The following is a 24872-nucleotide window of genomic DNA, read 5'->3' as shown; positions in this document are numbered from 1 at the left end:
TTCCACCTTTCCACCTATCCACCCTGCCAATGAATTCCGCCCAATCCCGCCCAAAAGTCGAATTAATGGAGGGGCGGCCAGTGGGGCGTTGAAAATCAATATTCATAAAATGTAATACATATTTAATTGAGATGAATTGCATGCATGCAGCATAGGCTGCAATCCATTTCAATGGGTTGAGTGCAATTAGGTGTTTAACTGTATCATACTGCACTTATACAGGGCTTTATAGGGATCTAACGCCTCGAGTCCATCAGAACCAATTATACCTATTAATCATAGATTTCACTTAACGCTGAAATTGTTTATTGTTTTCAATGTGTATAGCCAAGATAATACTAATTTAGCTGTGTTTTATATTTAAGGCAATTTGATAGCTTGAGCGAAATAATATTGTTTTATTAAATCTGCGAGGTGAAGCTAACGGAGTTGTACTCGAATCACTTGTGCACAGAACCAGAAAACCCTGGAAGTTGAACTCAGTTCCACCGGAATTTGGGTTTATGCAACTGCCACAGAGAAGCAAAATAACAAGCAATAAAATGTGTACGTGTCTAAATTTTAATATGGTTTCGGGTGCGCACATCCAGTTGAGATGATCATGTACATTCATTGCGGAATGTGTGTGTTTGCCAGTCCGTGTTTATTTGACTTGCTACTTATTTATTACGAAGCATAATGAAATTTCACGTAATCCTCATTAAAGCCAGAACAAAGGCACGGAGTTTGGGCAAACAACTTCAAGGCGCTGCTGTGTACACTGGCACATTCAAATCTCAGTCATGGCTCAATTTCAGCAAAAGTACGCAGCAAATAGGAGCTGTTCGCAGAAGGATATGAACACCCACTCGCCAGTACACAGATTATCGACTTCTGAAGCACAGGCAGACACAAAAGCCAGTCAGACGTCTCCATCGCTCCCACACGTCCAATACAAATAAATCAGACAAAGCATATAAATCTAAATTGTATCGCATTGTGGCGCATTTCGCCTCACCTTCTGCTGCTTTATTGGCAAATTGGCGGGTTGAGGGATTGGCATTGGCCTTTGTGCCCCAAACCGCCTGGCTTCCACTTGGAGCACCTGAGTCGCATATCGGGTACTCGGTACTCGGCATCGGTTCGATTGCCTGCCACGTGGAATTCCCATCGATTTTGCCAGACCCGCTGCAAATGGTCATGCCATTCAGCCCTTTTTTCTGCGGTTTCCATTCTGCTGACAGCGCAATTATCGTTGGAGTATATTGAGTGCTGAAATTTCAGCGCTCAGTCAACAGGAGCCCATATACCGATTCCAACGTTATATAAAAGTCACTTTATACGATAACCAAAGCAGTGTTGCTTCAACATACTAAGCATGTTTGAGTAAACTGCACGACCAGTTCAACAAACTGTTCCGGCTGATCCTCGTACACACAGTGTCCTGCATCCAGAATCTGTACCACTGTGTTTGGGAAATACCTCTGCATCACTGCAATACTGGTCGTGGTCACGAACTCCGACTGGGAACCGGCGATGAGCAGGACCTCGCCCATGTAAGGACGCAGTCCGCCCAAAGTGGCCTCGTAATTGATCATCATATCCCCCCAAGAGCTTAGAACCGCCTGCGGATTGACTGCCCAGCCAAAGGTGTTGTCCTGCATCTTGCGCAGATTGTAAATAATGCGACGCAGCTCGGAGGCGTCGTGAACCACATCCTGGAAGAGTGGCAGGATGAACGTTCGCCCCTCGGAAAGGGATAGATTTGGGGGAATACTGGGCGCCACCTGGAGCATCATCTCGAAGACCTGCCGGGTGAGATAGAAGTTACTGGGCACCGGTGCCAGTGTGATGTCCACCAGTATGACACGCTCCACGAGTTGCGGCTGAGTGAGTGCCAATGTCATCATTGCCCGACCGCCCATTCCGTGTCCAAGTGCCACGATCTTGTTCAGACTCTGGTGGCTCATCAGTGCCTCCACATCGGCGGCCAAATGCATGGGCGAATGGCCGGTTACGTAGGGACTGAGGCCATGGTTCCGAGCATCCACGGTGATCACCTGGCGCAGACCTTCCTGGCTGAGATTAACAGCCACCTGTCGCCAGGATTCCAGTGAAAGATTGAGGTCGTGCATCACCACAATTGGGGGCGCCTGCATCAGATTGCGCGGCGAGCTGTAGGAAACGTACTCCAGACGAGTGCCGTGGACAAATGACGACCGGTAGTTTCGCAGGACTTGGGCTCCGATTCTGGCAAGGACCGAGCCGAGAAGTCGCTGTCTTGCCATGGTTACCGAAAATTTCGAAAAGCTGTCAGTTCTGCAGGGAACCACATTAAAAGGTGGGTCTCCCTCTGTTATCCATGTAAAAATGATTTGTTTTTTCTGAAAATTCACTGAAATCTCTCCAGTTTGGGTGATTAGTTTCAAAGTTTCAAACGAAATCATGTGACATATTTATATTTATCCTCATGGTGTACCTCGATGCGGTTGTTATTCAATGCCATTGCATAAACGAAGCACTTTTATTTTCATATTTTTGTCAGTCGACAGCTCGAGTTGTACCTTGGGATATTCCGTATACGCCCCGTAGCGGCTGTCGTTTCAGGACACAATGGTATTAGCCGTAATCCACTGGGGCTAATGCCTCGTTTAACGCTCCGGAGTCGGAGTCTAAGCGCTTTCATGTCGCTTACAATTGCGGCTGGCAGTGCAAATCCCCAAATTGCGTAATAAATAAAATGCATTTGCGTGGAAAATTAGGAAATGGCAGAAGAAGCGCCACGAGAAGGGGGAGTAAATTCAAATTTCCACATTTTCATATTTTTACATTTTTACATTTTCATAATGTGAGCGCGCTGAGTTTGCCATCACAAAGGGGCATAAATCTTGGCAAGTGCTCAGACACAGACACAGACACAAACACAAACAAATGGTCTGAGAAATTTCATGTAACTTGAATTCCCTTTTTTAGTTGCACAAATCGAAAGATGGAGCTCGTTTGTTTTCGAAAACCACATCAACGGACGCCGTCTATTGGCTGGAATCGAAATGAATGCAAATTTCCAAACTATTTTTACCCGGAGTCCCTCGCCTTTGAACTTCGATTTAGCCATTAAAGTGGGTACACTTCATGGCAGCTGTCTGTCTGACAGTCTGTCTCCGATTGACAGTATCGGAGGCACTTCATATCCAATTTCAGGCTATTGACACAATGGAGCACCCTTGAGTAGTACTCCTCTGGCTTGGAAGAACATAAAACGAACTAAATAAATAAACTGGAAACCTCATTTGGAGCCATAAAAACGAACTTTCGAATGCAAACCCATAGTTAAAGTCGTTCCAATCAGCCCCATTGAAAAGTTTAGCGACAGTGAAATCCTCCGAATGCTGGATACGACCCCCCAGGGAATCAGACCTCCAAATTCCCATCAAAGGATTACCTCAGCCTGTCAGCGCATTCCATTCTAAGCCTTGGACGCTGTCCTGTTGCCACGCGGCTAAATACTTGCCAGAATTGGGGGAATGCCTTTCATCTCCATAGCATCACAATCTTAGGGAGATTCCGATTCGGAGAAGAAAGCCGGCGTTATTATCCGCGCAGGTGCATTGAACTCCGTTCAGCAGGAGAGCTGAATACGGAGCAGGACTACCAGAGAGTCACTTACAAACAAAAACAAATGCATGCAACAGATTGTAGTTTTGAAGACAAGCGGCATTCGAAGACAACGTTAGGGCTATCTTAGACGATTTACTTCAATTAATAATGAAATCACATTAAATTAAACTAAACCGAATATATATTTATTCTAGTCTTAGAAAATTTTTAATAGACTGTTTGAAAACTTTCTAACTTAAAAGTCTTTTAGGACTTGTTTGAAAACCGCGTTACTAAACGGTTGCCGTCCTCAAATGGTTCGTGTCGCGGATGCCTTGAAAGCACTTTGTATAATACTCCAATACGTCAACCACCAGCTTATAACCGATTCGTGGGTAGGAGTAATCACTAAGAAATCGGTTGCAGGATTTTGATAAGCGATGCTAGGGATGCAGTATACAAGATATAATCAAAATTTATATTCATATTTGCATTCAAAATAAACAACGTGCTAGTTATCAGTCTTGATTAATTTCAATTCATTTGACCTATTATAGACTACAAAGAATAATGTATAAAAATCACCAAAGTTGTTACACGAAATAATTGTTCAGTTCAGTTGGAAATGTCTGCTCTCATCAGATTTGAAAGTCAGAACATCAGATTTTACCTCAACAACCCTCCAGCCAGGACGACCAATCGGATCGCACCAAACTGTTGTCAATCCAAAATGGCCTCCAAGCAGATGCTGCCATCCGCCGGGGAGGAAAATCCAATAAGCCAAATTCGGAACAGCTCCGAGCTGACTTCGCAGCCCGTGTGGACAATCAGAATTTATTGCAACACAGTCTTCCAAGCAGAACAGACCCAAGGTCTTCCAATTGCAGTACCATCCAATACAACAGACAGTCATGCAGCACCCACATCCCAGTGACCAGCCCACCTATATGCCGGATGTTCCATTCCAGCCGCTTTGGGGTCAGGAGGCTCCACCGCCACCCATTGTTCCTTACCAAGAGCTCATCGCCGGATTTCCCTGCACTGATTTGTGTAAGTACCTCGAAAAGGATTCCCATGGAAGCAGTGCTTGATATGTTCTCCTATCCTAAAGCTCTGTGGCAGCGCTCCCAAGTAACTCCTTTGGTGCCCCAGCGTTCGTCGACAAATGGAAGGGCGAACGGCTCCTCCAGCTCCTCGAAGAAAACGCGACGCCGTGTAGCATCAATGGCCCAACGGAGAGCTGCAAATATCCGCGAACGCCGTCGGATGTTTAACCTAAACGAGGCCTTCGATAAGTTGCGTCGCAAAGTGCCCACTTTCGCCTACGAGAAACGGCTGTCCCGCATCGAAACCCTTCGTTTGGCCATCACCTACATCGGGTTCATGGCGGAGCTGCTAAGCGGCACGCCCTCCAATTCCCACAAATCCCGATCCGATGTCTATGGGAGCATGAATGGTCACCATCAGGCGCCACCACCGGCAATTCATCCACATCATCTGCACCCGGCGGCGGCATATCAACGCGACTTTGCTTCCCCCTATAATCATAGCTTGTCCTAGTGAGGTTGCTCAGGCTGAGGAAATCCAAACGATGATTTAAATACTCAAATGAATGCAAATACTGTTTCTAGTCAGATCGGTTTTGTTAAAATATTGTAGTTATAGGAATAGATAAATAATGTTTTCATACAACTTTATACATTGTTTAAAAAACAATAGAACTATTAAAAAACACATACATACATGCAAATAACAAAGAAAAATAATTTACATTTGTTTCCTTTCCAATATATATTTTTAAAATTAGTTATTTATTTGTTCATAATGGGGGCATTAAAATTTGCCAAAGCTTTGTCAACCATTGACCTTTCGCCTAATTCCCTATTCAAATGAGTCTAATCAATAAACAAGTAAGAAAAATGTTAGAGATACGACAAAAATTAGTCTCTTTTATTGAAGATCGAATGATACACCTCACAAAGATCTTTGTGATAGACAGATAAGACAATTAAACAAAATCTAACAAATTGGTTGTCTAAACTTGGTGGTGACTTTAAAGTTAAAGTACCATCAAAGTACACCTGATAATCCCCCTAAGTAGAACCCGCACTTGTTCCTAAAAAACCCAAGGCAAAACCGAAACGAACCATGTCGTGATTTGCGTGCGAATTTCCCCAGCTGGAAAGGCACCACATTCCCAGGTCCATTCGGTGGTACCAATGAAGTCACATTGCATACGTATCACGGGGGTATCCTAAACGGACGCCGAATGGCAAGAAAACTATTATACAAAATTTGACAAGGCAAACAAAGCGTGAAATTATTATTAATAAATTGAGGCACTCGGAGGGGAGATTCCAAGGGGAGGACGGCAGTTCAAAGTCAATTGTAGCAACCCCTAACCAAGGACAACCCAGGAACAAGTGTAACACTTGAGGGTTTCCCCGAAACCGGGCTAAATACCAAGGAATTTTTGCGTTCAACGCCCATCGCGAACAGATTAGCGCCCTTTTTCCGGGGAACTAGTTAATTCGGAACGGATATTGCATGGACATTGGGCTCGGAAGTCGGAAAGTGGACTGCTACCTGGGGGTTGACTGCACCCCTTGTTTCCAATGTTTTGGTAGTTTGGTGTACAATATGTTTTGATGAATTTGTGACACTTCATGCCGAATTAGATAGCCATCCGTATGCACAACTCTCCTTCGGGGTGGCTTGCCACATCCCCTCGCCTATGAATTGTCCTCACGTGTCGCCGATTAGCGCGATAGTAAACTCTTTCATAGATATATATATCTTTATCTTAACTCCTGAAGTTGATCTTTCCGGCACCTGTGGTGTGGGAATCTGGCTACGGCTACAAAACATTGTGTTAAGGCCCTGTCACGTGGCTCATATTAACTTCTTCCCATTGAAAAACGCTAGGTTCATCCATCGACTGAGATTGACTATCCGATCCCTCCCCTTGTGCGTTGCATGTCAAATGGCTATGACAAATTAATTGAATTTTGCTACAATTTCTGTAATTTTTGGCAATTTTTCGACACTTTTTTCGGACTCAATTAGGGCAGAATCCAATATGTATTAGGTCATGATAGATGGGATTTGGGAGCAAACATAGCAGATGTTTTCAAAGCTACTTAACTGTCCAATAAACAGTTTGCGAGTCGGGACCAAACGAATCTCACTTATTTTGTGCAAATTAATAGTGTGTATTGACTTATCTAAGATAACTTAAAAGTCCACAATCATATTTGCCTGACTTCATAAATTTCAATCATACAACCCACATTCCCTATCAACGCACTTATCGATTCTTGTGTACACATATATGAAAAGTGATCGTTGGGCGTTTTCTTAGTTGCCATACAATTGCCGGGCCCAGTTTACTTTGCAATCGGGAACGGAGGAGAATGTCGAGCCCAGTACTGGTAACACAACAATCCCAAGATGCTTCCTTGCCGACTTGGGTGGATCAGAAGGACTTGGAAACCCTGGTAAAGCAGATCCCAGAGTTCAGAAAAATCGAGGGTTTGCGATGGAAGTGGGAGACTCAACTGACCGAGCCGGCTCTCTGTGTTCATATTCAGGTGCTTTTGTCAGGTAAGAAACTGGAAATATATTCTGTCTATTTTTATTAACAATAAACTAACCGTAGACAAGAAGAAACGACAAGTGAGCTACCTAATCAAGTCACCAGAAACTGTGTCAGTTGGATTGAAGGTGCCCAGAAAGGGGGATTTCCCTGCGGAGCGTCACATGTTCGAGGTCGTGTTGCCTGCTCTGGAGGAGCTTTATCAAAATGCGAATAGGATCGTTCACTTTGGCCCACCAGTGATCAAGGCAAAGCAGAAATCCAACCACATCTATTGCGATTATATTCTAAACAAGGGTTACTCCGTGGCAAATGGCCTCAAAGGTTTGTCCGTGACCGCCATGGAAGGCGTACTTTCGAAACTGGCTGCTTATCACGCCGGAACAGCGGCCTATATCGCAGTGAATCCCGGTAAGATTAGGGAGCTTCCAAAGCTTGGGGAGCCCTCGAAATTGGGTAAAGAGGCTGCCGAGCTGAAGAGTTTGTATCAATTGAGATTTCACGAGAGTCTCCGATCGAACGACGCCAGACAATACGAAGATAAGGTGGTAGGTATTATCCGTAGCTTACTTTAGATACCCATTCACTAACTCCGAGTATTCTTAGAAATCTTTTCAAAATAATGTGAAATCTGGTACCGAGTTTTCGGATTCGAGAACTTCCTTTAACGTCATTCTGAATGGATCCTGTTGGCCGAATAACTTGCTCCTCCAAGTAGACGCTTTTGGAAATGTTAAGGACGTGCTCTTCAGTGGCTTTCACACTGCCAAATATGGTCCGGCTGTTTATGATCTTTTCAGTTTGCTACTTACGGTCCCAGCTCAAAAATCTAGTCGATTTGACGGCTACGTGAAGTTCTATCACGATCAGTTGATCGAAAATCTGAAGATCTTAAAGTTTCCGGGGAAGAAACCCAGTCTCACAGATCTGCAATTAGAATTGCTGAAATACGGTCATTGGGGTAGGTCGAAAAAATAATATCCATTTGTCTAAAAACTAATTGTGACCTTAACAGCATTTGAAACTGCCACGGAAATACTGCCAATCGTTCTCTCGGATTTTGCCAACAACGACACTGAAGAGCTCTTTAGGAATCCCGTGCTTGGGGAGCAAATCAGAGAGCTGCTGCCCTGGATGGAGAATCGTGGATACTTCGAAGAAGATTAGACTATATGTTGTTAAATTGAAGGTGATTCTACAATAAATAGATACCCCCTTTTCAAATTTTGATAAGATAACGAAGATTGTACGCAGCATTTAAAGAGTACGATTAGCCTATTTAGAGTACTATAACTCTATGCACGGTATCAAAAGCTTTTGGAGACTCATCGATGCATTCGACTATACGGGGGCAGACTCTTTGAAGAGTCACTATAATGAGCCAGTCATTGCTAAAAAAGTCGCCGTAACAGTGAACCTGCAAAAAAAGCACAGAGCTGATCATTAAAGTTCAATCAGCAAGATCTAGACGTTGTCTAGAACGGCTGATTAGACGCTTTTTTCTTGTCGTTCGGGCGTGCATGTGAAACAGGTCCACCCTGATCGAAAAGCGTTCCCATGCGACGGACTTTAACCATCTAGCGAAATGGAGCCAAAGCTTCAAACTGAAAAGCTCCATGTGATTATACCAATAAAAGCCAGTCCCACACGAAACTGAGCAAGTAACGACGCCAACAGGTAAACACAATGGTTCAGGAAAAAGAGGATAGTGCCATCGAACAAATTCCAGCCTGGCTGGATCAGCAAATCTTCGAGCCATTCCTGGATCGTGATTTTCCTGATCTCAAGCAAATAAAGTCATTCCGGTTAGAACCCACGGCAGGAAAGGGTGAAAACTACACAACGATAATAATGAGAGCGAATTTTGAGTTGGAATTGAATGGTAAGTGATGAGAAGTATGAAAACATATTACTTCCCCATCATCATTATAATACAGAATAATATTCTTAGCTTTAAAATATAATTTGAATATTCTTTTATTTATTAGATGGCTCCTACGAGAGCACCTCGTATATCGCAAAAATCTTGCCCAACTCCGGAAACCGGGAAAATGTCGCCAGCTGGAAAGTCTTCGATAAGGAGCGCAACACCTACGGACAATATATTCCTGAGTTTGAGCAGATGTACAGCGACGCCGGAAAGAAGATTTCCTTTGGACCACGTTACTATGAGTCAGAGCTTGAGTTGGACGAGGAACTGATCGTCCTGGAGGATCTGGGCAAGCGAGGATTCAGGAATGTGAAGCGTCAAAATGGCTTGGACATTCAGCATACGGAGGCCACTCTGGAGAAGCTGGCCCAGTTCCATGCCGCTTCCGCTGTGCGATTTGAGCTCAAAGGAGCCTATCCTGAGGAATACAATCGGAACCTGTGCAGCGGGGAGGACAACTTTAAAGAATTTCGCCAAGCCCAAGTGAAGGCCTACGTCAAAGCGTTTCCCCTTTACAATGCCTCACACTTGGCAAAGGATGTGGTAAGGATAATACACCAAAACCCTCGACTGCAGTCATGGCAAACAATGTTCATTTGTAGGAGTCCTATGGCAGCCAAGCGGAGGACATGTTTCAGGCCTTTGCGCCCAAGATCGAGGGAGAATTCCGAGTGCTAAATCATGGGGATGCCTGGTGCAATAACTTTATGTACCAATACGATGAGGCGGGCAAGCTGGCTGAGGTATATTTTGTGGATCTGCAAATGAGTCGCTTCTCATCGCCGGCCCAAGACTTGCTCTACCTGATACTCTCCTCCACTCAACTGGAATTGAAGATAGCCAAGTTTGACTACTTGATCAAGTACTATCACGGAAAGCTCATCGAGAGTCTCAAGCTGCTCAAGTACCCAAAAGCAGTGCCTTCGCTTAGAAGCCTACATCAATCGATCTTTGTCCACGGCGACTGGAGTAAGTGAATCGCAGAATAATCAGTTATCAATCAGGCCCTTATTTTTATTTCCTTGAAAACCAGTACTGCCAATTGTGTCCATTCTGCTGCCCGTTGTCCTCCTCGACGGCAGTGATGATGCCAACATGGATAATTTGATGGACGGCGATGGAGCCGGGGACAAGTTCCGGAACAACATGTTCAAAAACCCCCGTACCATAATACACCAAAAAGAGATTCTTCCCTGGGCCCATAGAAGAGGCGCCTTTGAAGTGACCAAATAAATGTACAAACTGTTAATATTATGTTTGTAAGTAACTAAATAAAAGCAGTAGATAATTATGATTACATTATCAGTCATAAACCTTTATCACCGGTTTTGGTTTGAGGTGTGCGCGTTGAGTATATCAGCTGTACGACTGTTATCACTGAGTAGATTCCATATTCGAGTGGAGAGCACTCGCTCAACGAATAGCTCAAACACTCGCATACAGTAGAGCTTTAAATTGTCGACGCTTATGAAATAATTAACCCATATCAACGCCGATCTGGACGGCATAACTAAGGGGAAACTTTGGCTGCCAAACATCAGTTTACAGCCGTTCCCGCAGCCAGACGGACGTACAGATTTCGCGATTTCTAGTCAAACCACTCTCGCCTCACGATGGGACTGCGTAATTCCAAGTCGAAAAAAAGCTATGAGGTAGCTTCCGCCGGTGATCAGAATCAGAAAAAGGTCTCCGTCATAAGTTCTGGATCATCTAACGCGAAAATTGAAGGGTCAACCACTACGGCTGACCCACCACGGAGTCCCAGCCCTGTAAATGATGAGCCCAATTTGGGGCCGGATTGGTTGAATCAAGCGCAATTTGAGGAATTACTCGCCGCCAATGTGGATCAGTTCTCCAAGATTGTGGGCTTCCGGGTGAAGCCAGCCATGGCCCCAGGTGAAAACTATGCCACGCTCATGCTAAGGATCAGCATAGATGTGGAGCTCACTGGTAGGTTTTCCCCTAGGACGAGACATTTCCCATGTTAGGGCCGAGAAATCTGAGAACTTCCGTAATCTGCCGCCCTTTAAGGCGCCATAATTGGGAGACATTTTTACGCATAGACTGGCGATAAGTAGTATCTTCAATTTATTTATAGCCAATACACTATTATTGCTTGTTGTTTTGGTCATTTAACAGCAATAACAAGTGCATGTCCGACAATAGTTAGCTTACAAGCCAAATGGTATTGTGGTGGGTATTTCAACTAATGAGTTTTTAAATTCCGATCTCTCAACCAGACAAGAGCACAAAACAGGTCCGCTTCATGATGAAGGTTCCGCACAACACCCCCCAAATGGAACAGATGTTGGCCATGGCCAACTTCTTTAGCAGCGAGAACGAAGTATACTCGGATATACTGCCCAAATTGGAGGAACTATACAAGGCCAAGGGGCTGGACATCACCTTTGCTCCGAGAGCCTTCAAACTGGATGCCGAAAAAGAGCCCAAATTGACCAACACGGTGCTAATGAATGACCTGGGTCAGAATGGTTTCAAGAACCTAAATCGTCTGGAGTGCCTCAACTTGGAGCAAACGAAGTTCGCACTAAAGAAACTGGCCCAGTTTCATGCAGCATCTGCGGTGAATGTTCAGGTGAATGGACCCTATGCAGATCAATTCGTTAATGGAGTTATGGGTGCAAACAAGGAGGTCCTAATAGCATTCTACGAAGGAATGATTGCCTCCTTCCGTACGGCTTTCATGGCCAATTTGAAGAACTTTAAGAACGGAGAAGACTTTCGTGAGAAACTGGTAAGGATTTACTTTTACTCATTAAAAATCATATCCTAATGATCACCCATTTATTTAGGAAAATGCATTTGCTCAGGTTTTCTTGGACTTTGAGTATTTAATGCAGGCCGATCGCGATGAGTTCAACGTACTGAACCATGGAGATTGCTGGATGAATAATCTGCTGTTCAAGGTTGACTCAAAGGGGGATGTGGAGGACATGCTGTTCGTCGACTTCCAGAACCCCAAATACGGCTCACCCACTCAGGACCTGTTCTACTTTATCATTACCTCGGTGCACATCGATTACAAGCTGGATTACTTTGAATTCTTCATCAGGCATTACCATGAGCAGTTGACCAAGCACCTCGATTTACTGGGTTTCAACGGAAAGCAGCCATCTCTCCGGGAACTGCACTTGCTGATGTACAAATATGGAAGTTGGGCGTTGTTTCCCTCGATCAGCGTACTGCCAATTGTGCTCCTGGATCCCAACGAGTCAGCCACTTTTGAAAATTTCCTGGGAGACACCGAATCCAGCGCCAAGTTTAAGAACCTTCTGTACGCCAACAAGCGCTATCACGGCTACATCGAGAAATTGCTTCCATGGCTGGACAATAAGGGATTCTTGGAAGCCTAGTAAGCTGAAAGCAGTCTAATTATTCTTCTATTACTTATCAATTTATTCCAGCTTTAGTAATCAGGTCGTTCCACCTGAAACGACCTCATCTGTGCAATCCGACCATCCCAACCAAATACTGAACTGGCTAAATGTCAGCGACTTTGCTGAAGTCATTTCATCCGTCGAACCCGAGTTCGAAAAGATTGTTAGCGGGTCTTGGTCTTCGGCCACCAAGCCAGGTGACAACTTTGCTTCCAAGCTCTTGAAGGTTGATATCGAGACCCAACTAAAAGGTACGTAATTATATGAGTGAGAGTGGGCTTAATCAAGAATATCCTTGCAGATAACACTGCCAAGACGTTCTCCTACATCCTGAAAGTACAGCCGAGCTCCACACCCGACAACTTTAACGATGCTAATATGTTTCCCAAAGAAATGGAAATGTACAGGAAGTATGTTCCAGCTTTTGAGAAACTCTATAAGGATGCTGGCTTGACGGTTACATTTAGTGCCAATTCCTTCGTCCTGAATACGCCAGTCAATGAGGAATATCTGCTTATGGAAAACCTGCTAACCATAGGCTTCAAAATGGCCGATCGCATGAAAGGTTTGGATATGGAGCACACAAAGAGTACGCTGAAGAAACTGGCCCAATGGCATGCAGCTTCCATTAAGTACAAGGAGCTAAATGGCCCATATCCCCCGCTATATGACGATGGAATCTATATTGAACAGAAAAGAGACATTTTCCATAACATGTTTGCCTCGGCCAAAGATGCTTATATTCGGATATTCGGAACGTTTGAAGGTGCTGATGAATATGTGCCCAAGCTGGTAAGAACTTCACTGTACTACTGTATCTTTCAATTACTAACCAAGTTATATTTGCTTTTGAAGGGATGGATTGTGGACAACCATGTAGACCAGGTTTTGGCAGATGCCAGGATCAATGAGCAAGAGTTCAATGTGCTTAACCATGGTGATGCCTGGATAAACAACATCATGTTCCAATACGACGAGGAGGGTCGACTCAAGGAAACCTACTTGCTGGACCATCAGAATGCGAAATACGGCAACCCGGCCCAAGATCTTTACTACTTCCTAATGAGTTCTGCGGAGCTGGACATCAAGATCGATCAGTTTGACCATCTGATCAGATGGTACCACGAAAACTTAGTCGAGCACACCAGTTTGTTGCAGTACAACGGATTTGTACCCTCACTAAGTGAGCTGCACTCCATATTGATAGAGCATCCGGCCTTCGGTGCGTGGCATTTGTCTTTATAATAAGAATATTACTCACGATTATTATTTTTTACAGCTGTTGGCACAATCATCAGTACCCTAACTGTTTGCCTTACCGATGAAGGCTTCAATCCGGAATTATTCTTTGTCGAGACTCCGGAATCCGAAGCCGTTAGATTAAAACTTTTCGGCAACGAGCGTTACAAAGCCCATATTGAAAAGATTATGCCTTGGCTTAACAGGAGGGGTCTTCTCGATCCTTAAAGGAGTTATCAAGACTGTGTTATGATGAAGCATTAATAAATTGTTGACATTGTTTAAAAATTACTTTATGGAAAAAGATACAAATAAATGTATTTACTGTTTTATTTATATATACAAATATGTATTTTGTGTACGCATTTCCTATATGCTTAGAAAAACAGAAATATGCATGTCAAACTGATGGTAACCAGCAATTCTTCTAATCAAGAACACAGAAACTGATAAAAAGACCAGTTGCTGGTTAAGCCTATCAACCTAGTCATTCTTATCACATTGATAGACTTAAGTTCACTGGTATCGCTCTAAGCGTTTAGTTATAAAAAAAACGCGTAAAGATCCAAAAACTGATGAAATAACAAAGGTTATTGCTTTGTTTAATGCCAATTTGCTATCGACGCTATCAAGCAAACCAGTGATTAGGAATGCATAACTTGGGGACCCAGTCGTGTGCCGCATACCAGTTCAGCGTCGATCGCCTAGTGAACCGGAAGCGAATCGATAGGACAGACTACTATTTGAAAATACTTAAGCCCCTAGAACTGTAAGATGGGCTTGCGAAATTCCAAGGAAAACCAAAGCCATGAAGTGAAAACTTCGGACCCAGCACCACAGGCGCAGGTGAACTCTGAACCCCCAGCTCCACCCGCAAAGTCCGAACCAGAGGTTGACCACAGCAATTTGGTGCCCAAGTGGCTGAATGAATCGCAATTTGAGGAATTACTCACCGCCACCGTGGATCATTTCTCTAAGATAGTGGGCTTCCGGGTGAAGCCCGCCATGGCACCCGGAGAAAACTATGCCACACTTATGCTGAGAATCAGCATAGATGTGGAGCTGACTGGTGAGTTAACCGCTCACTACTATTTATAGCATTAATTTGGGGCAATTTCGTGAAGCCAGAAATAAATTGGGTGGGTTTCTTCGCGTAGGTCGACGATAAGTAATCACTTGTAGTACCTGTACTCTTATCATTATGGCCAGTCGATAATAAATGTTTGAAAATTGATTTGCTTTTCACAATGACAATGCTGATATTCAGCTTACTGACCGACTCAATAGCGCTTAATGCAATAATCTCTGGAATTTTAACAACTACATGATTCTCTATTAGACAAGAGCACCAAGCTGGTCTCCCTCATGATGAAAGTGCCCCATGATACTCCGCAAATGGAGCAGATGATGAACTTCGCCAACTTCTTCACCAGCGAGAACGCGGCCTATACTGAGATACTACCGAAAATGGAGGCACTCTACAAGGCCAAGGGTCTGGACATCAAATTTGCTCCAAGAGCATTCAAACTGGACGACACCAAGGAGCCCAAGCTGGCTAACACGGTGCTGATGCACGATCTCGGTCAGAATGGTTTCAAGAACTTAAATCGTCTGGAGTGCCTCAACTTGGAGCAAACCAAGTTCGCATTGACCAGACTAGCTCAGTTCCATGCAGCAGGAGCGACGATGGTCCAGGTACATGGACCCTATCCCGATATATTCGTTTACGGCATGATGGGCAATAACAAGGAAGCCATCATTGCATTTATGGATGGAATGTTGGGATCCTTTAGGACGTCGTTTTTGGCCAATCTGAATAAGTTCAAGAACGGAGAAGACTATCGGGCGAAGCTTGTAAGTTATATGTATGTAAATAACAATAGTCTTATCTGATTATTAGTATTCTATCCAATTTGATTAGGAAAAAGCCCTAGATGGCCTCACCATGGAGCTCATGAAGCTTGGTGTCATTGATCCCACCGAGTTCAATGCGCTGAACCATGGCGATTGCTGGATGAATAATCTCCTGTTTAAGATGGACTCCAATGGGGCTTTGGAGGATATGGTCTTTGTCGATTTCCAGAACCCCAAATACGGCACCCCCGCCATGGATCTACTCTACTTCATCATGACCTCGGTTCAAATTGAGTATAAGCTGGACTACTTCGACTTCTTCATCAGGCATTACCATGAACAGCTCCTTAAGCACTTGGACATTCTGGGATTCACTGGCCGAAAGCCCTCGCTAAGGGAATTGCACCGTACGATAATCAAGTACGGCGGTTGGGTGCTATTCCCAACCATCTCAGTGTTGCCAGTGGTTCTTTTGGACCCCACTCAGTCGGCCACATTTGATAATTTTATGTCAGACTCTGAAGCTGCGGTCGATTTCAGGAATGCTTTGCACACCAACAAACGTTATCAAGGATACATCGAACGGATACTGCCTTGGCTAGATAATAGAGGCTTCTTGGAAGCCAGGTGAATATTTGCTAAATGAGATTTTCACAAAAGGATAAATACATCTTATACTTCCTCTATAGCACTGACTCACTTCCAATTGAACTGCAGGCACATCAGACACCACATCAGCCACAGGCGGAGAATGCGGATCAGATCCTGGAATGGCTCAATTTTAGCGATTTCAAGGACATCATTTTATCCACGGAACCAAATTTCGACAAGATTTTAAGCGGTACTTCGAAGTCGGCGACGAAACCTGGGGACAACTTTGCTTCCAAGCTGCTGAAGGTCGATATCGATGCGCAACTAAAAGGTAATATATCTTACATCTGAAAAATTGCATATTAAATCCAATCATTACCTTAACAGACAAAAGCGTTAAGACCTTCTCGTACATCCTGAAAGTGCACACAGTTAATGACGCTATCAACTTGTCCGATTTTAACCTGTTTCCAAAAGAGATCGAGGTTTACAGCACATATGTGCCCTCTTTCGAGCGTCTCTATAAGGATGTTGGTCTGCCAGTCTCATTTAGTGCCAAGTCCTTTCGACTCAGCAAGGATGTCAGCGAGGAGTATCTGATTCTGGAGAACCTGCAGCCGAGTGGCTTTAAGATGGGCGATCGCTTGATTGGAATGGACTTGGAGCATACCAAATGCACGCTGAAGAAGTTGGCCCAGTGGCATGCAGCCTCTTTGAAGTATAAGGAGCTCAATGGGCCCTATCCGCCCAAATACAACAATGGAATTTTCACGGAGCAAACTGCACCTGTATTTAAGCGTTTATTTGCTCACACAAAGATGTCCTTCATGGAAGAAGTGGCCAAGTTTGAGGGCGTGGATGAGTACCTGCACAAAATAGTAAAGTATTTTTCTTATTTCTTTGTGACTTTTTTACCAAAATCACAATTTGCAGCCAGAGATCTTGAATACCCATGTAGACAGAGTAATTGAAGATGCCAAAATAGATGAGGAAGAGTTCAATGTGCTCAATCATGGTGATGCCTGGATAAACAACATCATGTTCCAATACGACTTTGATGGTCGCGTCAAGGAAACCCTCCTGCTGGATCACCAAGTCACGAAGTACGGAAATCCGGCCCAGGATCTCTATTACTTCATAATGAGCTCCACTCAACTGGATGTCAAAGTCGATCAGTTTGACTACCTCATCCGATGGTATCATGAAAACTTGGAGGAGCATGCTAAGCTGCTGAACTTCAACGGATTTATTCCGTCTCTAAAGGAACTACACGTCATTTTGATGCAGCACCCAATTTTTGGTAATTTACAAAAGAACTTTAGGTTTTTAAATTCTATTCTATTTTATGTTTTTCTTCAAGCTGTTGAAACTGTGCTTACCACCTTGTCGATGTGCCTTAACAAGACAACTGATGACTTTACTACTGATAGCTTTTTGGGAGATGATAAGAATGCCGAATCGCTAAGGGCAGCGACTTTTAGCAACGAACGTTATAGGGCCAATATAGAGCGCATTATGCCTTGGTTAAATAGACGAGGACTGCTTGATTATATCGGCACAGAAAATTCCGAATAAATACTCTTTACAACTTTTAAGAATCAGTTCAATTTCGGGTTATTTACTATTTAACAAGCGACTAAATAAATGTGTGATCACAATTCTAACTTGCCCAAGAGAGCTTACATTTGTATTCCCTATTTCTCTTACTTGAGAGCAAATTTTACGGCCACTACAATACTAGAAACAAAGATTAGTGCGAGGGCCAGCTTCCTGAGATTGGCACGATTTACCCCTTTTATGGTCCGTACTACTTCTATATTTAAGCGAAATACGTTACGACTCTCCTCAATAAAAGCAGCTCGCAAGTCATCGTCAAAAGCTCCGTAGTGATTGTTGAATACGCGCCTTAGTTTGGCCTTCAAGACAGAGATCTGAAAGTGGATGGTCGGACAATATTATAAGGCGATAACAATGTAATACTTTCGAAGGGACAAAGTCAAAAGCTATGCACCTTTTCTGGAAAATATGTGGCCTCACATCCAGGCGGACAAATGGTAACCTGGGCAGGCATTGGTCTGGCTTCCAAGTCGTCTTTGTTTAAAGATCCATCGGCAGCTCTGGCGGTGGCCAACTCGGCCTCCTTGTCCGCCTGCTTTTGCTGCTCCTCGTCGTCGGACTTTGAAAAGATCCATAGCTTGCGAGCGATCATACGCTTCTTCTGCAGCATTTGTCCGCCGGACATCAAAGCCATGTACATCTGATAGGAGTAGGCAAACAGCAACAGTTCGTTTTGGGCGGCAATCTTCTCCAGGTGTTCGAGATATTTCTGCACCGCCGGACGAATTTCGTAGTCTTTTCTCCAATCGGAACCGTAGAAATAGTCGAAATCCCTTTCGAATGCCGCTGTTCTATAGAATTCTTTGGGCAGCAGGCGCTCCGGAAGATGGGTCTCGAAGAATTTGTATAGTTCGTAGAAGGCCAGGAGTCCATCATACCACACCTCGTCATCCGAAAGGGCTGCGGAAAAAGAGGAATATCTAATAGCTCCTGGGAATGGTAATAGTAATGAGCAATCAACCCACCAAGTGCGAACTTTGCATTTACTAGAACATCAGTAAGATTATGCACATCTTTAGTGGCTTTACGCAACTCCTTTGTGAACGCCATGTCTACGAATTCCACATCCTCCACATTCTCGGTCATCTGACTGTCCGCTGTTGTTTCTTCGGTCGCTGACATGTTGCTTTTGCGCAGTTATTGTTCCAAATCAATAAGTTGAATGTTTTGCTTATCTACGTGATATTTGCAAAATACGCCGTCTTTGTTTTGTTTTGAACTCCACGCCAGTGTGACTGGCCTACGAAAATATACTACACTTCAACGTTAATATACCAAAATGCTTTTGATTACTGGCGGGGATTTCAGAGTCGCCCGCAACTGGTCCTACTGTTGATCTGGCTGTAGTTGCTCTGCTTATTTTTATTTTGTTTAGTAATTTAGAAAACATAATATAAGATCACAGTGTTTATACCGTAATAATTGTAAGTGTGGCCTGAGCTAAGAGCAATTGCTAAGTAACACTTTAATTTTACTAAACACACTAAGCGACGGATTTTTAAGACCACACGCGTGAAATTGACACCACTATTCTTTTACTTTCATTTCGCTTGCAACCAAACACCCACACACACACAAAACCGACTGAAGTTGAGATAGCCGGACGACACACAACAAAAACAACAAGTACAATAACGCTTTTGGCTTTGGTTCTGCACTTTTAACCCACAAAAACCCACCTTACTGTACTTTCCCCACCCACCACCTGTCCCACTTCCAACCAACCAACAACCCACCCACTTGATTTGACTTTGAAGAAACCCAAAAGCAATGTCGGATCTCTTTACCACTTTCGATAGCAACGGCGTCGCCGAGCACCACCTGCACCACAACCACAACTCCACATCGTCCGCCAGCGGACAGCTCCAAGACCCACCCATGGCCTCGCCCTCCCAGCACAGTCCGATGACCAACAACAGCAACTCATCCTCGCAGAACGGCGGTCCGGTTTCCGGTTTGGGTACGGTTACGGGCACGGGCACCCCATCTGGTGGTAGCAAGTCATCCAATCACACATCATCCGCCGCCGGCTCCGAGAACACTCCCGTAAGATCCGTGCTTTATGGAGTGCACACGGAATAGGCCTGGTTCTAGTTTAACCTTTTTTCCCAATTTCAGATGCTAACCAAGCCGCGTCTCACAGAACTCGTCCGCGAGGTGGATACCACCACGCAACTGGACGAGGATGTTGAGGAGCTTCTGCTCCAGATCATCGACGACTTTGTCGAGGACACCGTCAAGTCCACGAGTGCCTTCGCCAAGCACCGAAAGTCCAACAAGATTGAGGTACGCGACGTACAGCTGCACTTTGAGCGGAAGTACAACATGTGGATACCCGGCTTCGGTACGGACGAACTGCGTCCCTACAAGCGCGCTGCCGTCACGGAGGCGCACAAACAGCGCCTGGCCCTCATCCGGAAAACGATCAAAAAGTACTAGAGGATTGGGTCGGATCGGGTCGAGGCTCTGTTTTGGTTTGCCGGATTTTGCGTATGCCACCCGTGCATACGCCACAAATTATTTTAAGCTCCAATTTAGATTAAAGAATAAAGTACGCCGTTCTATTGTAGATTTAATGTAATAAAAGTAAACTATTGATTTCACATTCAACAATTGGTCGCAGTCAGCAGCAAATCTTAAGTCGTGATTTTCAAAAATTCAAAGTTACCTATGGTCCTGTAATATTATTATATTATTAAGTAAATGATGATCTTTATTTATATTTTCAGAATTCAACATTTTCTGCAGCTTCATTTAATAATAAACACATTAATATTTGCCTTAAAAATAAATAGTAATCTCTGCTGAACGCAACCACTTAATAGCTGTATTTTTTAACAGCTTGGTATTTTTATAAAGACCAACAGTATTTTCCATCTCTCGCGTCAAGGTCCTACCATCAATAATGTTGATTTTCTGATTGTTGATTTAAAATTAAAAAAAGCTTTCAATTGGTCAAAACAAATTTGTTCGCCATGAAGCTGCCGGTGATTTGTCGCACGTGCGACTCCACGGACACCGATAACCTTCTGAAGCTGGCCACGCCCTCGAAAAAGTATCCGGACAAGTTGCTTTCGGAGATATTGTGCGAGCTAACCGAAATCAATGTAAACAAAGTTCGAAAAAGTGGTAAAATCAACGAAAAATTCAAACTAAAATCAAACATTTTCTTTGCAGCTGGATGCAACCGGCAGTCAGAGACTTCCGCAATGCTTGTGCAGCGGATGCACCAAGAAATTAATGGGTGCCTATTGCTATGTGAAGCAGGCGCTGGCCGCCAACGAACTTCTAATGAAGCATCTAAAGAACGGAGGTGCACCATCGTCAACCGACTGCCTGCAGGAGGCGCCGATGGAGCTGTGTGCTGAGCAGCATGTGGAAGTCAAGCTGGAGACCGAGGATGAGGACTGTGGCGAAAACGATGTCACCATCACTTGCTCCGAGTTACCGGAACCGGACGAAATGGAGATGGAGAGCAAAAAATCCGTGGACCCTCTGACGGTGGGTGAAACGGTGAAGCTGGAAATGGAGCCAAGGAGCGTCGAGAAGCCAGCGGAAGACGATCCGGTATCGGACTTTGAAGACGAAGAGTGGGTAACAAGTAAAATGTTCTAAGTGCTTTATTCTAACTACCAAACTTTGCAGCTCCCTGGATAATTTGCCGCTGTATAATCGCATTCAAAAGTGGAAAACAGGAAGAAAGTCTGTATATAAGTGTCAGGACTGCCCTAGGAGTTTCAAACGATTCGACTTTTTGAAACGCCATGAAATGCGCATCCATAAGCCAGAAACCCGCTTGTACGCCTGCTCCCTTTGCATTCGCAAGTTTAGCCGCAGCGAAGCCCTCGAAGCGCACCTGAAAGTTCACCGGAATTCAAAACGATCGGCGAACATTAGCGAGCACAAGAAGGCCAAGGCCGTGGATTTGAATCTCTGCAAACCGCATGGCTACAAGCTTATTGAGTGCATGATCTGCCAAAGCCAATACAACAAGATTGCTGATCTGCGACGACATTTAGAGGAGCACCCCGATATTGTCACCCTTTGCGGTCGTCCAAATATGGAACCCCACGAGCTGGCAGAGCTTTTTTATCCAGATTCCAAGGACCTCAGTGAGGAGCGGTTAATCAACTTGATTCGCAAGGACCTGGCGGCGGGTATCTATCAGCGCTTCTATTCGATAACGAACCAAAGTGGCTACGAAATGGATCTGGACAGCTCGGAGACGGACAGCGATCTGGACGGAGATCCCGATGACCAGCAAAAGAGGCGAAAGAAGATGCGAAAAGCCACATATAGCTGCGAACTGTGCCAGCAAAAGTTCCCGCGAAAATATCAGCTTTATGACCACCAGCGACAGAGCCACAGTTGGTCAGACGCCCCTCATGTCTGCGGGCGATGTGATGGACGTTTTGTGAGTATGCAGCTGCTGCGGCACCATAACGAGTCGCAGTGTAGGAATGCACAAAAGCGATTTCTCTGCCACAAATGCCCGCTCCGCTTCCGCTGGAAACACAACCTGAAAACACACTTTCGCGAACACAGGATAACAGTAAGTCACTCTTAGAATTGATAAAAAAGCAGAAACATTACATTTATGCATTTTACAGAATCAAACCTTTGAATGTTCCGAGTGCAATCGGGTCTTTGACAAAAAGAAATCCCTCACCGTTCACCTGCTTAGCGTACATGCAGAGGAATCAAAGCTGATTCCCTGCCAGTGGTGCAGTCGCAAATTCTATCGGCACGACTACTTGGTAAAACATCTAAAGCGCCACGGTTTGAAAGAGCAGGACATTCCCTTGGCAGAAACATTGATTGCTGCCACCTCACGGCCAAACGGTGCAAAGCGTATTACTTGCCGCATGTGCAATCTGCATTTCGAGCGCATTGTTGATCTGCGAGCCCATATCCAGTTGGAGCTTAAGCTATCCCTGTCGCTACACCAGAGCTACGACTCCCCGCACAATTACTCGATAACAAACGAGTCTGGCTTTGAGCTGCAGCTGGAGGATTCGGAAACCGAGGACGAGATGCAGCCCAGTGGTGGCAGTCGACCCGTTTATATCTGCGAGCTGTGCAGCGTGCAGTGCAATCGGAAGTTCGAAATGATCCAGCATCAGCGGACAATGCATCGCTTCGACAAAATGCCACACGAATGCGACGACTGCATCTTTAAATGTGTCTCCAAGGTGAGGTTTTAAATGTGTATTCTACATTGAACATTTTGTCAATTTTATTATTGCTTCAGAGCATTATGGACCACCACCGGCAAGGCCAGTGTAGTAGTACAGAAAAGAAGCATCCATGCGGCAACTGCTCCTACAAGTTCATGTGGCCAGAGAACCTAGAGCAGCATATTCTTCTGCAACATAGCAAGTCTTCCGTCAGCATTGCGGCGGGCGTCAGACGCCCGTCAGTGGCCGGTGACGTGGAAAAGGATGCCACTGAGGACGGAGTGCCGCTGCTACAGTGTCCGCACTGCGATCGCACATACCAGATGAAGTCTCGCCTAAACAACCATATCCGCGATGTGCACATTAACGGCGACCGCAAGCGCAAGGAGGCTATCAAACGCTTCCTCTGCTCCCTGTGCGGAATGGAGACGAGATCAGCCGCCGCTCTTGTCACTCATATGCGACGTCACACTGGCGAGAAGCCCTTCAAGTGCGATAATTGCGAGATGGCCTTTCCAAGGCACTCAGAGCTGGCCTCGCACCGCCGGATGCACACCGGCGAGAAGCCATTTCACTGCACCGTTTGCGGCAAGGACTTTGCCCGCTCAGATAAACTTAAGCGCCATATGCTCACGCACAGCGGTCTAAAGCCGCACAAATGCACATACTGCGAGAAGAGTTACCGGCAGGCCAAGGACCTCAAGCTCCATCTCCAGCAGCACACCGGAGAATGTCCCTTTGTGTGCGGCACCTGCGGCGAGCGCTTCATCCAGAGCAGCACACTGGAGAAGCATCGGTTGATGCGGCGTCACTTCGACGAGGTGGAGGCGTGGCTGAGGCGCCAAAAGTAAGGGGCTCTTGCAATAAATACAATTTGGTCTAGTATAAAAGGAATGACATTATTATTTATTGGTCGTAGCGTGGCACCGTTTCAAAAACAAAATATAACAAATTAATTATTGAAAATTCAATACATTAGGTATTGCTGTTTAAGGTAAAATGGTAAAAAGTACTTTAATTATTTGAGCATTAAATGTTTATGACTTCAGTTGAAAGTAAACTTTGGGTGTAGCATGGAATGCCTATTGATGGCCTTGTTTGTTTACAGCTCTTCAGATCCAGAGCGCGGTTCGATTTTTACCAGCTCTGTATCGAAGACGAGCACCGCATTAGGGGGAATCTTTCCGCCACCGGCACCACTTGCTCCGTATCCCAGTTCGGGCGGAATCGTCAGCTTCCTCTGCTCACCCTCACACATACCAAGAATTCCCTGATCCCAGCCCTTGATCACCTGTCGCGCTCCCAGGGTAAAGGAGAAGGGAGTGCCGCGGGAATAGCTGCTGTCGAACTCGGTTCCATCCTGTAGTGCTCCCTAGAGTGTTTCGAAATTCGGGGTTAGGTCGGCTAGAGATCTTCCTTATCTGATTTCCCTTACTCTGTAGTGCACGTGGACGAGATCGCCGCCCTTGGCTTTCCGGGTGCAGTTCTCCACCCGCTTCTTAATGCCGATCTTCACCTTTGGATCGCTGGCAGCTGTGGCGGCCACGAAAGCGCAGATAAACAAAATAAAAGTTAACTTCATCTTATTGTAAGCCAGTATCAAAAAACACTCGGGGTTCAGTGTGACCAAAGAGCTACAATAATTTAAGTTGTTCCCACTGCACCCATGAAACCAAATTAATATAATATTTAATAGTTTCCAACAAAATTTAGATTTTAAAACAAACTGTTCTTTAAACTTTTAAAAAACAAAGGACCATAAGCAATTTCAAGTAAATAAGAATAAGAGCAGAAGTTCAGTTGCCGTATAGTGTTATTAATTTAAACGCCCCGCAGATAAAGTCTCACTAAAACGGCGTCCAAAAGCCCGCGAAATTTAAAACTTCAGAAACCAC

General features: G+C 44.7%; 10 protein-coding genes across 13 annotated transcripts; 7 read left to right on the top strand and 3 right to left on the bottom strand.

Moving 5' to 3' along the window:
• Positions 1 to 956: 956 nt before the first annotated feature.
• On the bottom strand, positions 957 to 2411 carry LOC6553965 (protein ABHD11). Its single transcript, XM_001980487.3, has one exon. The coding sequence runs from the start codon at positions 2265 to 2267 to the stop codon at positions 1344 to 1346; it is 924 nt and encodes a 307-aa protein (XP_001980523.1). The 5' UTR covers positions 2268 to 2411; the 3' UTR covers positions 957 to 1343.
• A 2006-nt stretch (positions 2412 to 4417) lies between these two features.
• Positions 4418 to 5226, top strand: LOC6553966 (protein Fer3). Its single transcript, XM_001980488.3, has 2 exons — positions 4418 to 4626; positions 4688 to 5226. The coding sequence occupies exons 1-2, from the start codon at positions 4488 to 4490 to the stop codon at positions 5134 to 5136; spliced, it is 588 nt and encodes a 195-aa protein (XP_001980524.1). The 5' UTR covers positions 4418 to 4487; the 3' UTR covers positions 5137 to 5226.
• A 1715-nt stretch (positions 5227 to 6941) lies between these two features.
• Positions 6942 to 8398, top strand: LOC6553967. The gene is made up of 4 exons (XM_001980489.3): positions 6942 to 7179; positions 7235 to 7719; positions 7778 to 8132; positions 8187 to 8398. Exons 1-4 carry the CDS (start codon positions 6990 to 6992, stop codon positions 8336 to 8338), a joined length of 1182 nt encoding a protein of 393 aa, XP_001980525.1. The 5' UTR covers positions 6942 to 6989; the 3' UTR covers positions 8339 to 8398.
• A 309-nt stretch (positions 8399 to 8707) lies between these two features.
• Positions 8708 to 10393, top strand: LOC6553968. The gene is made up of 4 exons (XM_001980490.3): positions 8708 to 9053; positions 9160 to 9644; positions 9704 to 10070; positions 10135 to 10393. The coding sequence occupies exons 1-4, from the start codon at positions 8858 to 8860 to the stop codon at positions 10332 to 10334; spliced, it is 1248 nt and encodes a 415-aa protein (XP_001980526.3). The 5' UTR covers positions 8708 to 8857; the 3' UTR covers positions 10335 to 10393.
• Positions 10394 to 10516: 123 nt separating this feature from the next.
• LOC6553969 lies at positions 10517 to 14054 on the top strand. The gene is made up of 7 exons (XM_001980491.3): positions 10517 to 11051; positions 11342 to 11856; positions 11915 to 12474; positions 12527 to 12750; positions 12801 to 13291; positions 13355 to 13721; positions 13779 to 14054. Exons 1-7 carry the CDS (start codon positions 10715 to 10717, stop codon positions 13964 to 13966), a joined length of 2682 nt encoding a protein of 893 aa, XP_001980527.1. The 5' UTR covers positions 10517 to 10714; the 3' UTR covers positions 13967 to 14054.
• Positions 14055 to 14426: 372 nt separating this feature from the next.
• Positions 14427 to 17767, top strand: LOC6553970. Its single transcript, XM_001980492.2, has 7 exons — positions 14427 to 14807; positions 15078 to 15592; positions 15660 to 16219; positions 16282 to 16514; positions 16571 to 17061; positions 17117 to 17483; positions 17544 to 17767. The coding sequence occupies exons 1-7, from the start codon at positions 14513 to 14515 to the stop codon at positions 17756 to 17758; spliced, it is 2676 nt and encodes an 891-aa protein (XP_001980528.1). The 5' UTR covers positions 14427 to 14512; the 3' UTR covers positions 17759 to 17767.
• Positions 17768 to 17781: 14 nt separating this feature from the next.
• Positions 17782 to 19063, bottom strand: LOC6553971 (heme oxygenase 1). Its single transcript, XM_001980493.3, has 3 exons — positions 18766 to 19063; positions 18195 to 18700; positions 17782 to 18114 (listed from the first exon to the last, which is right to left on the bottom strand). The coding sequence occupies exons 1-3, from the start codon at positions 18920 to 18922 to the stop codon at positions 17887 to 17889; spliced, it is 891 nt and encodes a 296-aa protein (XP_001980529.1). The 5' UTR covers positions 18923 to 19063; the 3' UTR covers positions 17782 to 17886.
• A 39-nt stretch (positions 19064 to 19102) lies between these two features.
• LOC6553972 (transcription initiation factor TFIID subunit 12) lies at positions 19103 to 20413 on the top strand. Of its 3 annotated transcripts, none has more exons than XM_001980494.3 (3): positions 19103 to 19224; positions 19600 to 19846; positions 19919 to 20413. In XM_001980494.3, exons 2-3 carry the CDS (start codon positions 19679 to 19681, stop codon positions 20237 to 20239), a joined length of 489 nt encoding a protein of 162 aa, XP_001980530.2. In that variant the 5' UTR covers positions 19103 to 19224; positions 19600 to 19678; the 3' UTR covers positions 20240 to 20413. The 3 variants fall into 3 exon arrangements, with proteins under 3 accessions (XP_001980530.2, XP_015009912.1, XP_026839479.1); XM_015154426.2 differs by having other exon boundaries at positions 19391 to 19846; XM_026983678.1 differs by lacking the exon at positions 19600 to 19846 and having other exon boundaries at positions 19144 to 19224.
• Positions 20414 to 20655: 242 nt separating this feature from the next.
• On the top strand, positions 20656 to 23980 carry LOC6554017 (zinc finger protein 420). 2 transcript variants are annotated; one of them, XM_001980495.3, is made up of 5 exons: positions 20656 to 20907; positions 20978 to 21390; positions 21446 to 22352; positions 22411 to 22992; positions 23052 to 23980. In XM_001980495.3, the coding sequence occupies exons 1-5, from the start codon at positions 20776 to 20778 to the stop codon at positions 23826 to 23828; spliced, it is 2811 nt and encodes a 936-aa protein (XP_001980531.1). In that variant the 5' UTR covers positions 20656 to 20775; the 3' UTR covers positions 23829 to 23980. The 2 variants fall into 2 exon arrangements, with proteins under 2 accessions (XP_001980531.1, XP_026839688.1); XM_026983887.1 differs by having other exon boundaries at positions 20656 to 20916.
• On the bottom strand, positions 23901 to 24637 carry LOC6554018 (peptidyl-prolyl cis-trans isomerase FKBP2). Its single transcript, XM_001980496.3, has 2 exons — positions 24413 to 24637; positions 23901 to 24349 (listed from the first exon to the last, which is right to left on the bottom strand). The coding sequence occupies exons 1-2, from the start codon at positions 24557 to 24559 to the stop codon at positions 24080 to 24082; spliced, it is 417 nt and encodes a 138-aa protein (XP_001980532.1). The 5' UTR covers positions 24560 to 24637; the 3' UTR covers positions 23901 to 24079.
• Between the last annotated feature and the right edge of the window lie 235 nt (positions 24638 to 24872).

Source organism: Drosophila erecta, unplaced genomic scaffold (genome assembly GCF_003286155.1).
Source record: "Drosophila erecta strain 14021-0224.00,06,07 unplaced genomic scaffold, DereRS2 tig00000000-arrow-pilon, whole genome shotgun sequence".
NCBI lineage: Eukaryota > Metazoa > Arthropoda > Insecta > Diptera > Drosophilidae > Drosophila > Drosophila erecta.
Note: the sequence above shows the minus strand (reverse complement) of the source record. Positions and strands in the feature narration are given on the sequence as shown.